We start from the raw sequence: 14,164 nt of genomic DNA on the forward strand, positions 1-14,164 counted from the left end.
AGAACATTCCTGGACCATGTGACTTGGGGATGATTTGAAGTGACTGCCACTTGAGATGAGTATGGTATTTCTTCTTAGCTATTTGTGTAAAAAGAGACACATGTAGCAGGTGACAAGTGCATCGTTTTGATTTGGATGTACACATTACTGGAGAGCTGATGGAATATTGACTTGCTATTTAAGCAATCAGAAATCTTATGTAACAAAAACTTGTTTTATTCTTTTTGTAACTAAGAAGTATTAAGAACAAGAAGTAATCAATATTAAAGCATATTACAAATCTATTGTAAAACAAGATCTTTTGTATGTCTTGTGTTTGATGTGACTAAAGGTGACCAAACACAGGTCTTTGAAAATTCTAGGCATCTTGCAAATCAAAATTTAAATCCCACACCTTAGAAGTTCAAGTGTACTCTCTACACTCTGTGAAAAAATCCTAGCTATGCTACTGCATTACTGTAAAGCCAACGCCCCGTGATCATTTTAGGTATGTGAAGGCATGCAATTGCAAGCCTCAAAAGAACAGGCCTGCAAGCTCTTTAAAAAAATCGGAAGTGAATGCAAAAATAACATCAAAGTATAAATATGAAAAACGCAATCAGCATTTTGAACCCCAACCTTATGAAACATGCTCATCTATATAATAATTGGGTACCGTCAACTTTTAGAGTCAAATTTTTGGACGGTCATTTTGGGGTCATCCAAGGTCAAATTACTAAAAACTGTTGTATGGGCATGAAACGTGGTGGGTAGGCTACAGTCAACATTTAGAGCCAAATTTTGGAAGGTCATTTCGAGGTCACAGGGGGTCATCTGAGGTCAAATTAGTAAAAACTGTCCTATGCGCATAAAACTTGGTGGGTACAGTCACCATCAGCCAGGTAATCGCGACAGCCGAGAACAGCCAAATACGGGTAACCGCCTAGTTCTGTAATAATACTGTAGGAGTTTTAACACCTGTTTTATGTTCCTGAAAATGTTTTAAGGTGGTATTACACCCCCTGATAAATTTTGTGATTAATTTTGCATTTTTCTCAAAAAATAACTACACACTGGTAACAAAGTTATGTATATTATAGGGGCAAGGAATCCAATTACTTCGCTGAAATTTCAGTGATTCACGGCAAGTAGTTCATAAGAAATGAGGTACTTTCTAGCGGTACCTCTTTTCTTATCATAAATAACGTACCGCTTGTCTTGAGTCACTGAAATTCCAGTGTAGTATCCACTGGATTCCTTGCCCTTATAATATATATAACTTTTGATACGAGTGTGTTATTGTTTTTTGAAAAAATGCAAAAATTTATCAAGGGGTGTAGTACCACCTTAAAGAGAGATGTGCAGTGAATTTGGTATATGTAATATTGATCCATTGCATGTTCATCTCAATTCTCAAAACAAGGTTATACCCAGACGGCGGATGACATGATCGAGCCGGCAACTTGTGAAACCGCCTGGCCGCATGGCATTTTCCATATACTCGGTTAGTTTTGTGGGGTTCATTATCGAACCCCAACGGTTTTAGCTTGTATTTATATTATTTATCAACATAGGCCTATTTGTTTGTGATATTTCAAGCGTTTTAAAATTTCAAAATAATCCCATTTAATTACACGGTTGACAATGAAAATTTACTGAATTTAGAGAATGCAATGCGGCCACCACCTGGTTATACCCATGCTTTAATTACCATGTACACTTACAATAGCCTTCTGGTGTGTTGCTAGAAATGTGGGAAAACAAAAATACACTTTTGGCGCCTGCAGGGAGAACCTTGTTTTGCATGGAGAACCTTGTTTTGGTAGCAAAATAGCAGATCCATGCAAAGTTTCAATATGGATGTGAACTACAGACTTCACATAATGAGAATCATGACAACACATTAGTTTGGTTTGGTATATGTTTAACCATTATTTTAATGATGTTAAATAAGACCTCCATCACTCACATGATACTAAAAGTGACAAAATATCCTTCTGTCGGTAGGGAACAAGATTCTGAAAATATATTGACAGTGGGAATCCCAGATGATTTTTCCAGGATAGGATGGAGCCAAGTAAATATAACCCATGAGAACTACCTGCTGAATGCCGATTGGTCAAAAAGAAATTTTCATTATCAATTGGACCAATCAGCAACATTGTTAGAATAATTTCACCATGCAAAAAAATTGGGGTGAATTATTTGTAAAGCTCCATTCTGATTGGTGATTAAAATGAAGATATCATGTAAATGACCAATCAGAGGCAACGTTAGATCGGCAGGTAGTGCTCAGGGGGTTAAGATGAATAGGAACTTGGACAAGGCGGTGCTCGAACCACAAGTCTCGTCCGCTTTCGCGACTGCCTGCTTTCCTCATTTCTTTTGGAAACAAGTAAAATAGGGATGACAGTCTCAAACAGGTTGCCCTTAGACATTGGGTATTTTTTATCCAAAATATTTTTTTGCAGATTTCTTGATTTTCATGAGGGGAGCCCATGATATTGGAAATGTCAATCTTGGGTTCCTCTTCCTATGCCAACCAGGTGCTGTCACTGCATATTGAAAGACTAAACGCATATCGATTGCCCAGTTTCAGAAGTGGGTAAGTGCAATAGCTGCCCTGTGAACATTTTTGCAATTTACATACAGTACATTGTACTCATCTACAAATGGCAGCTATTGCATTTACCCACTTCTGGCACTGAGCAGTCGATATGTCAGCATTGGGGTTAACTCACAAGGAATTCCAAAAGGCTCATCATATAAGCCAAAGAATTTCTTCAAATCTACTGTAAATACAATGAATGTATACATGGTATAAAACTAATTAAATCCCCAACCTCATGACATGAGGGCTATTCCACACAAAAATACTTCAAATTGATTCAGGATCTAAAAACAAGCAAACAAAAATCTGAAAATGATAAATTACATTATGACAGCAGCAGGAAGATACTATGTAATTGTTATTAGTCCATTCCAGTTGTAATCCATCCACAAGCGAGGAAAATGCAATTTTGGAAGCAAAAACGCACCTCAATTTTTTTTTCAGCTGGATAAACTTCTAGATTTTAATTACTTTTGCTTCTATTGAACAGGTAGCAATGAAATCTAATTCAATGTGTCCCTGGCTGTACAATAGAAGCAACAGTAATTAAAATGTACCAGCATTGAAAAAAAAAGCTTACAATGTAGATTAGAATTTTTAAATTTTTCTTTTTTTAGGAGCAGTGTTTCTCCAGTTCTAAACTTGAATAACAAGTAATTTAGGGTCTATAAACTGGTTTTTAACTTTTGTAAAGAAAATAACTTTTTAAAAAGCAATTGCTGCTGCTGCGAATACTGCAATTGTGTTTTCCTTTGGTTCTTAAGGGAAGGGGTATGAACGTTTGGACAGTATTTATTGTGGGACATTAAAGCACATCAGACATATCGAATTGCATTCTGAATACGAAGAATGTCATTCTGATATCAAATAATTTAGATTTTTTGAAATTCGCAATGTAATACACATTTTATGGTAAATCATTAAAAATTGATATTTAACAGTACTCGAAGTAAACTTTATAAATCTGATGATTTATACCTAACATGTATGTAGGTGGGATGAAAACCGACGATCAATTGAAAATTTTGACCTTTCGTATTGAAGATATGGATTTTTTTCCCAAAACACCTAAAAAAATTGGGTCCTTTTGGGAAAAAAATCCATATCTTTAATATGAAAGGTCAAAATTTTCAATTGATCGTCGGCTTTTCATCCCAGCTACATAAACTTTAAGAATATATCATTAGATTTATAAAATTTACTTCGAGGACTGTTATATCAAAAATTTGAAAAATATCAAATTTTTATAATTTGTCATAAAATTTGTATTATATCGTGATTTTAAAAAATGAAAATTATTTGATATCAGAAAGACATGCTTCATATTCAGAATGCAATTCTATACGTCTGAGGTGCTCTCATGTTCCATAAAAAATACTGTCGAAATGCTCAAAACGCTCATTCCAGATCCCTTAAGGAAACCCAATTTGAAATTCACACTTCCTGTGAGGAAGATGGAAGGTTCAATAGTGCACTGTACGGATTCAACTGCAATAGCCGATTGGACCCTTGTCATTTTATAGGTATTTCCTTTAAATAATGTTACCGTTTTCAGAGTCTTTGTAAGCGTTGTGATCACAATCCTTGTGTTACCTGATAACCTGGAGGCAAAGATTATATCAAGCAGGAGTAGGTTTTTTTTTTTTACCCCATGGTTGCCAAGTTTTGCCTCCTGGTGTGGCCAATATTTTATGGGGGGGGGGGTCAAATTTGGAACCAGGAGCTCATTTTACCTCCTGGTCCAAGCATGAGAATGGCTTTTTGAAAACTGCCTGAAAAACAGGCTGATAAAAAAATTCTCATGCCTGTGGCATACTTATATAAGGCTTGCCAGGAGGTTAGTCATTGGTCAATTTACAGTAGGTCATCATACGCTGGCGAAGTTACGTAATAATCGGATTAACTACCATAGCAATAGGTCAAAACAATTTTTGAATATACCGCGCTGCACTGTTACTTTCACGCGGTACCTCTGCATTGAACCATATCATGTTGATCACTTGCACCTGTAAGATCTTTGAAAAGACCAGTATTGTATTCAATCTATGATTGCAGACATACACAGGTGATTAGTTCAACCTGCTTTGTTTTGTCCTATTGCTATGGTACACATCGTCATCATCCCTATATCTTCGTGTCAAAAATTGCCGTGATAGTACAGCGACTCCTCTCGTTTTTCAACAGCTACGCATCGCGATTTTGTTCGAGATAGGCCGAGCGACTCAGGCTAAGCATACCATGACTATCATATGAGATACACACAGAGTTTCTATATTCTACAAATTATTACGATTTGTGCATGCTCTAGTACCCCATATGTGACACGATCAAGGGAAATGAGTCGGATGTCGCTAATATTGATTTTGAGATATTGGCAAAGAAAGTGTTAAAATTCTTTTGTTTTATATTGTTTTCAGTGATTGATAAATTGACATAACTTTGCAAAGAAAAGCCGTATCAACATGGGGTTTTCAGTTTCTGAAAGCTCTAAATGTCCCCTTTAGAAACAAACGTAAAACTCATTTTCGACCAGGGTCGACATGCGACTCATTCCTCTTGATCATGTCACATATGATGTTTCAATTACAAGAAAATCGATTTGTTTTCAGGTAAAACCAGGGTTGTGTTTCCAGTACACTCACTCGAAAAGCAGTACACTAATTAGCGGGGCCTTGCAGCTTGCTGTGGATATCTTTTACTGCATTTTAAAAGTAAAGATTTTGAAATCCAATGTAAAAATTGTGATATATTTAATTTTGAGAATTACAATTCTACTTCATATAAAGGAACATGTTTAGCCCATTCAGTTAAGTTCCAGGTGCAAGCCCTATAACACAATGCATGTGTAAACTTTCTTTATCTGTGTCAATAATAGAATATTGATTTCAACAGAGTATTGAGCTGTATGGAAAAAATATTTATAATACAGGGTGTTGACACTGTGTGGTAGTTAATCCGATTAATTACGCAACTTTGTCAGCGTATAGATGGCAGGCAGGTTGTATCCAGCATCCCTGAGAAGTTTTTGTTTTAATACTTCCCCGATGTTCCTGAACATTCCAAAAATAATAACCCTTGCATTAACTTCCACATTGTCCAGAATGATGTCATCTCTGTGATCAGTTGTATGTTTACTGAAACCTACCTACATGTAACAAACTGTAGACTCTCATTCATCTGGGTATGTTGAAATTAAGATTTGATTTAAATCTGGTCAACCAGACATACCTTTTTTTGACGGACGAACCGGCGTTGCGACTGAAACCTTCAGTCTTCAGCTGGGTTGTGATGCAAATGAACTTGAGTACCGGACACTTCCAGTATTGATGACAATCGCCGAGGAATGTCATCAATACCGGAAGTGTCCGGTACTCAAGGTCATTTGCATCACAACCCAGCTAAAGACTGAAGGTTTCAGTCGCAACGTTGGTTTGTCCGTCAAAAAATAGGTATGTCTGGTTGACCAGATTTAAATCAAATCGTAACTACCTACCTACATGTACACCTAACAGGGATGCAGAATATGACCTGCCCATCATCTATGATGATCTGCTGTTACTTCAAAGGTGGTCAGGAGAATGGAGGATTGTGAACACACTGAATGAAGACTCCCTGATGGTGTTGCAAGCTACATTGTTACTCAACAATGACTCTTAGAAGGTAATTAGGCAATGTAGGCAACTTGAACAGTAAATCTAATATTTGGTGCAAATGTTGAATTGTACAAGTTGATGAATGACAACAAAGTTTGTGTCTGTCTTGTTCTACAGTGGAAACTCATTATAACGAAGTTGTCAGGGACAGAGAAATTAGTTCTTTATATCCAAATTTCGTTATATCAGGGTTGTAAAAACAACAAATAACAAAAGAATTTTGTATCTTGGTTCTGGAAAAATACTTCTTTATAACAGGGTTTTTCTTGTATCAGATTTCGTTATAATGAGGTTTTACTGTATATGCAGGCCTTGTCATTTGAGGCGAGCGAGAGTGATCACTCGCCTAAAATGAAGCTGAGGAGAGCTTTTTATCACTTGCCTACATTTGATGTAATAATAATATAAGTGATTAAAATCACTCGCCTACAGCTCACCTGGCAAGTTTTGAGGAGAGCGATTTGTCACTCGCCAGCAATTTTCAAAAGACAAGGCCTGTATATGGTAACAAGAATCATGAGAATAGGCTAAGATATCACTTTAAATTTTACTCCTGTGTCTACAAGAGAATTTGAAACTTCTTTGCAAAACTGGAAAACATGCTATTGGCTGAAGAGTGAAGAATTAAAATTTGACTCACTCCCCGTAAACTATTACGTGATTTAGGTCGGTATGCACAAAACAAGTTAGACCAGATCTAACGTTAGACCTGGTTTAACTTTCCTCAATTAAACGCCTCAGGGGGCGTTGCATTTTCCAAAAGGGTGCGTTTATTAGAGGCCATTTTTAGAACGATAATTCCCGTTAAAATCATTAGGCAAGTTTAAAACTCAAACTGAAATGACGAACTATGAACTTAGGATCAATGAGTTCCGGTTCACTTCCAAGTTTACAATCAGACTCTGCTGGCTACTCGTAATGTAAGTGTTATGAGATCTTACGCACCGTTTTCATAAATTTTTCAGGTGAAATTTGAAGTATTGCAGTCAAAAACATGTAAAATTGGGCCCTTTATTCAGAGGGGGGCATTAGTTTGAGGGTTATTTTCATCACAAAAACTGCTGGGAGGTGTTTATTTAAAGGGGAGCGACTATTCGATGAAATACAGTATGCAGGTTAGATTTAAGGAGGGACACTTTTACTCTTTTCTTTTACAAAGTCCAAAAATCTAACTGCAGCCATCTAAATATTAAGCTACATGTACATGTATAATATAGAATTTCAAATGTTCCTTCTCCGTAGGACTTATTTCCATAGTTAGACCAGTTATAAAGTTAGACCTGGTCTTACTTGTTTTGTGCATATCGACCTTAGGATCACGGATCAGGGATCAGGATTGAGCTATGTTTCATTTTAGAACACAGATTCACAGAATAATATTTCTTAATCCACACTTAGTCCTCTATGTTTCCGACATCAGTTGTAGAAACATGGCCCCAAAAACATACACACAGATTTCAATTTTTGATCATCAATATCTTTGATGGTGTACTTTTTCCCTTTTTTCACTTGGGTGAAAAGTATCCCTGTTCTCAATCAGGCTTGGAAATAAGAGGGGCTCCCATAAGGCCCCAAATGACCCCTGGTTCTTGTGACTGTAAATACCAATGATCAGGAGCCACTGTTTTGTTCAAACTGGCTTCTGGTCCTAATGGTTGAAAGGCATTTATTTTCATTTAACTTAAACCTGGTGTCAGTGTAATAAATACACTGCGGTTATTATTACTATATGTAATGTGACCAGATCTAATCCAATCAAGCTAATGTCAGCAATAATTAAACTGAGATATAGGCAAAAAGTGAGAAGGAACAAAAACAAAAAAACATAAGAAAATGAATATATAATAGGTTCATAACTTTGTGACCAAGTATTCACGAGACCTGGAGATCAAAATCAGTAAGTATCCATGTGTACTTAATTAGCAAGTTAGTAATGGTAGTAACTCAATTTTCAACATTTCCGACTTTGGCCTGAGCGGATCATATCGGGTCACATACGACATCCCCGGGTTCACACAGAATTCCCCTGGTCCAGGGCAATAGATGGTAGACCAAGGGATCGCATGTAAGTGGTCCCTGGTCTTCCATTTCTTGTTTCCCCAGTAACAGGGGTACACAATGTATTCTAAATACATGTCCAAAATATGTAAGAGTACTGTTCATTTGTTCTTCCCTTTCTTCATCTCCTGGATACATCTGGGGCAGTACCATTTGCCTTTTGGTTTGTTAGTGAGACCCACGCAACCAAAATGAAACCATTCATATGGACAGTCTTTGTGATCGATCCCACCATCTCGCCGCATCGACACCTGGTTACACAGACAGTACGTGGGCTCATTGGGATCGATAGGAATTTCAATGGGAGATTGCTCCCTGTCTTTGGTTTTGGAGCGCTTCTTCTTCTTAGCCGGTTTGGCATTGTCACTACTAGCTGCTGTGCTTTCTTTGTCCTTACTACTACTACTTTTACTGTTATTATCCTGAGTACGCTGCCTTCGAGGGCGCTTGGCCGTTTTCTCGTGGTGGTGATGCTCAGATTCTTTCTTCTTCACTACTTTGGGGGCAGTCTGCGGTACGACAACTGGTCGCTGTGCTGCCTTTTCATTTGTCTCCACCCGATCACGATTCATTTCCATATTTCGCAGGCGGTTTTCTGTCATCTCTACAATCTGGTTGGCCAGATGGAGCTTTTAATCTCCCAGTTCTTGGCTTTGGACCAGGGCACGCTGTATCTGTACCAGACATCTTCGTCGACTGGGCCCCTCGACCTTCTCTTTGGACACCAGGTTCCTGTAGAGCTGTTGAATTTCTCTTAGGATTTCTGAAAGAAGATTATAGAGAAACAATAATTTTAGAATGTGTTTTTTAAAAATCATAAATTTATCAGGGTTCACAGGTTTTTGCCGCAGGTGGAAAAAACCGCAGTTTAAACCGTGATTTTAACCGCTTGGCAAAAACTAAAAAAGTGATTTATAGTTCAGTTTTTTCATCTCAAAACAAATTATTAAGTTACAAAAATCACTTCCTGAGTGTAACAAGGCTAGATTTTGTAATTATAAGTAACATATTAAGAAATTAAAGGCATGCGTTTTCATTGAATTTATCTTTATTTCCATAATAAAAAACAACAAAATACAAAGAAATTCAACATCATAAAAATAAAACAAGACAATTATGGAGGAGATGATCGAAAGGCCAATAAGGCCAGCATTGACCATCCCCTTACAGAACTAAATTAATACAACAACAAACAAACAGAGTAGGCCTATATTAAGCCAAGTCAATGAACATAATATAACATTTAAATTTTTTTAGTATTTTGGCTGCTAAGTTCTGGAGTCAACCAGGTCAAAGTGGCACATGTAGTGGAGAGGTTAATTACTTTTTCATCTTGACTAATACTCTATGTGCTGAAACTTACAAAGGGATTTTAGTTGACTTGTATTAAAGATTAATTAAAATGATGCTGCTTCTTTTTTTCTTTTTTTAAAAAAGAAATAGTGGTTTGTCGACTTTGTCATGTACAATTGTACATGGACCTGGATAAGCAGTGCTCGCTGCTGGGTCCTTCTTTTAACATCTCTCTTATCATCAGCCTTATCCGGTTATCCCTAACCCACACTTAAAAATGCTCGGGCCAGTTTTTCGGAAGTTGTGAATCCTGTGATTCCTTCACTCTCACTTGTATTATGATTTTGTATGTATTCTAACTTTTTGCTATTTGATGAGTGAAAATAATAAATGAATGAATGAATCACCAAAGGCCTTGGGTGCCCCTGGTGCCCCCATGCCTTTGCCTTGGTGCCCCTCAAAATGTGTAACTTTGGCCGTATTCTTTAGCATGTGATTGCCTTGGTGCTTACTAAGGGCCTTCAATTGCCTGGCTGCTCTTGCCAGTGCTCGAAATACAACATGCATTACAAGCACAGATGCATGTAACTTTTACTCTGTGCATGCAGAATTTTGCCAGTGCATGTAAAATTTTGTGAAAATCAGCCAAAATTTTTAAGAAAAAAAGTTGTGCATGTTAGTTTTATTTTGTATTTCGACCCCTGGCCCTTGCAAATGCCAAAATGAACTTTTTTTCCTGGAATTGTCTAACGTTGACCCCAATATTTTTGGATACATGTGACACCACTGCTCTATCTAGGCCTGTGAACACTCATCAGAACTTATCAATCAACTGCAAAATTGTGTCACTGAAGCAATAAAGTAGGAAAAGTCACTCAGGAATCATGCAAACTGTGTAAATGATTTGATGATTTATTTTAACACTTCTATTTTGTAGTAAGTTTTTTTAAATATTATTGCAAAAGCAAGAAATTTCTCTTCATCAAATCAGAACCACTTCAATCACAGAATTCACAGTACTAAAAGATATGAAAAGTTGCAAATTTTTGGAATATGATTGATTATGATTATCTAGTAAAATGACAAGTTACTTTGAAAAGGGATATCTTTGGTTAGTCTTGGGTAGCAAAACATTTCCTCTTTTAAGGGGGTACTACACCTGCCCAATTTTTTGCCTATTTTTGCATTTTTCTCAAAAAATTATGGTGCATGGTGACAAGTAAGATATATGTATATTATAGGGGAAGGGCCTACAACTACTGTACTGGAAATTTCAGTACCGTACTGAAAACAGCTGTGGAGTGACAGTCAAAAATGAGGGAAAACCAATATTTGATCAATAAATCAATAACTACTTGCCTTGGGTTGCTGAATTTTCAGTGACAGTAATTGTAGTCCTTGCCCCTATAATATACATATCTTACTTGTCTCCAATTATTAGGGTGTGAGTGAGTCCCGGGAATTTGAGTCCCGCCCGAGAATCCTATTACCCGAAATTTATAAAAAAAAGACCTAAATGCTAGGATCATTCATGATTGACCTAAAAAAAAAATGTTTGCACAATGTTTTGTGTTTTTATATGAAAATTGATAACTTGTCATACTCTATTAATGATATCAAAATGCATTCAAATTCAATGCATTTTGATATCATTTTATAGAGTATGACATGAATACAAATTATCAATTTTCATAAAAAACACTAAAAACATTGTGCAATTTTTTTTTTTTAGGTCAACCATGAATGATCCTAGATTTAGGTCTAGGTCCAGGACACTACAAAACCGGAAAAAAAAACTTAAAAAAAAAAATTTCTTTTGCAATTTCAGGTGCCCGAAAAATGCGCCGGGTACCGGGCACAAAATTACCCGAAAATCACACCCCTATCTCCAATGCGCAATCATTTTTGAGAAAAATGTAAAAATAGGCACAAAATTGGCCAGAGGTGTAGTACCCCCTTAATTCTATTCTTGTTAAAAATTTTCAAATATGTTGAAATGTACGATATATATAATGTGAAGTTTTATAGCATGCGATCAGCACCGATCAATAGGTAAGGGAGCAAATAAGAGAAATAAAAAAAATTGAAAATCTCCAAAAATCAGTATGGTGAGGGCGGGGATACAATCAATGTTATTTATTTTACTTGGCTTAATAAGCCCAATCGGCATTGGAAGTATGCAATGCTTTGCGGGACAGTTTTGGCAGTTTTGGGACACTTTGCCCTCTAACCTATTGGGGAAATTCAGACAAATTAGTTTTTGTGCGTACAGAATATAATCTAAAATGTTTTACAAGAATGAAAACAAATCCAAAAAACATTGTTATTAAATAAATTAATTATTTAAATATTTTTAATGATAACATTATGACAATTAGTTAATTAATAATAATTAAATTACAGCAATTCCCCGATAGAGGTCAAAGTGTCCCAAAACTGCTCTCAAAAACCGGAAGTTATAATATAATGGCGATTGGGCTCATTAATAATACAATGACATGTGAATAAACTTTGCACCATATATTGTCATTGAATACTGTACGGTTTTACTTCATGTTGTTAATGCATAATGTTAGCTCCGACTTTGCAACATTCAAGGTACCGTAGTACATTGAAGTTTAAACTTCTTCATGGAGATTTTTGGAGGTTACCAATATGGAATACAAGTACCAAGTACGTGCTTGTCAAAGGTTTACAGCAAAATATTATATTCTTGTCTTGCGTAGGCCTCAAATGTGAAGACAAATTGGCGAACATGGTTTTCATGTTTTTATTATGGTGAGCAAATTCATGGCTGATTTATAATGAAATTGAACTTCTCCATTCACTGTCTGTGACTGTCAATTGTCATTCTCAACTAGTACAAGGAACTTATACGATGTCCTCATTCACAAACTGATACTATCTGTCCATCGTATAAGGTTATTGCCATACGGCAGTGTGGTGAAGGAATATTACACAGTCAAGAATAGGCTCCATCATTTTTTTGTTCTGATCCCTCCCAGTATCCCAAAACATCAAAAGCGTTGCACATTTACTTACTTAAGACTGTCCTTTTTCATATAACGCAGACAAAGCTACTTAGAAATGGTCAAATTTTGGCAAGAAATATCTCTGTGTATAAATCCTATTACATCGTTATCGGCGATCGTGATTTTTTCCCCCTGAAGTTTGGCTGGTACCCACTAGCGTCATGCATGTGACACAGCTAAAATAATCGACCGGAACTCAGGGATCATTAAAACATCAACAAATTGCAAAACACAGAAAGCAGTAAACTTAATCATTAATGGCCAGCGGTCCGAATTTTGAGCCATATTGTATTGTATTTTGGGAAATCCCGCCTATTTTCAGGCGCACCACTGAGTAAGCAGTGTACTTTTTAACATCTATCTATAACACCATTTCACAACATTACTATTAACACAACTAATCTACTACAATCACTGTATTCACAACTACTACTGCCCTGGGACCTAGGGAGGGTGCAGGTAACACGCCCGGGATGATCCCCTACTCTTTTTCGATAAGGCCTGCAACTTTTTACGTGCTCAGGTTTGACTCGTCTGACACACGGAACCGCCATTTTACGTGACCATTCGAACCACGAGACGCCGGGTACCCACCGTGTACACCTGAACATTCTACACGGTGGATGGGAACGAGGAGAAATATCACAATTATATTCTAGACTGAAAGAGCTTATGATTATGATATTTCCGACCTATTGGAACTATTTAGAGTGAGCAACAAGGATCGGGCAGGATGGGGTTTCGAACCACGGACCCCTCGCTCAACTCTCCCTAATGGTCCAGCGCCTTAGACCACTAGGCCACCTCGCCCTCTACACATGATACAAGTTTACGTGGTGAACTAATTCTCAACAGTAACAAGAGCATATTTTACTAACATTTTATAAGTTTATAATAAAGTCAGTGAAAAACTGACTGGTGAAATTCCGGGTAAAATGTCACGGCCAACCAAAACCATGACCAAACAGAATTTTAGTCAATACATTCATACGCATACCCACCTTGATATTTGCTGTCGATTTCCCTCATTTGAGAAACGTTTCGTTGCAAATCATTTGGAAGTGATTCTATACAATCTAAGTAGTCTTCTACGTAAGCTGTTGTCTGAGCCATGTCTGCAGTCGACGCTCTACTAAAATCTCTATTTTGATACATTTTACATACATAGAAATAGGTTAATTTTTGGAAAGAATTTTCCCGTAAATCTCCCACACTGTCATCAGCTTTTCATAGCCAGACGCCGTTTGTAACATTTGGTGAACTGCGCTTGCGTTATGACCGGAAGGTCAGATCAATTATCGCGGGTAGGACGACTACATTTTAAAATAGGGAGCCATACATGAATCTTACGAAATTGGGAACATTACTAACCTTTTAAACGGTATTTTTCAAATTACACAACAACTTAAATGTAATTAATATCAAAATATGTATACAAAATGTACAAAGAATGTTTTGTAAATTTCACTTTTACTGCACAACATTGTTATTTCGTGTGTATATTTATAGACTATTCCTATTACAAAGTGAAATCGTCT

At 36.7% G+C, this 14,164-nt stretch overlaps 1 protein-coding gene across 1 annotated transcript; it reads right to left on the reverse strand.

Moving 5' to 3' along the window:
- Nucleotides 1-5,164: 5,164 nt before the first annotated feature.
- On the reverse strand, nucleotides 5,165-13,891 carry LOC140160801 (inhibitor of growth protein 1-like). The gene is given in 2 exon segments (XM_072184110.1): nucleotides 5,165-9,064; nucleotides 13,628-13,891. Coding segments are annotated over 2 exon segments (816 nt in total). The 5' UTR covers nucleotides 13,782-13,891; the 3' UTR covers nucleotides 5,165-8,402.
- Nucleotides 13,892-14,164: the final 273 nt, after the last annotated feature.

This window comes from Amphiura filiformis, chromosome 9, assembly GCF_039555335.1.
Source record: "Amphiura filiformis chromosome 9, Afil_fr2py, whole genome shotgun sequence".
In the NCBI taxonomy this organism is placed as follows: Eukaryota; Metazoa; Echinodermata; class Ophiuroidea; order Amphilepidida; family Amphiuridae; genus Amphiura; species Amphiura filiformis.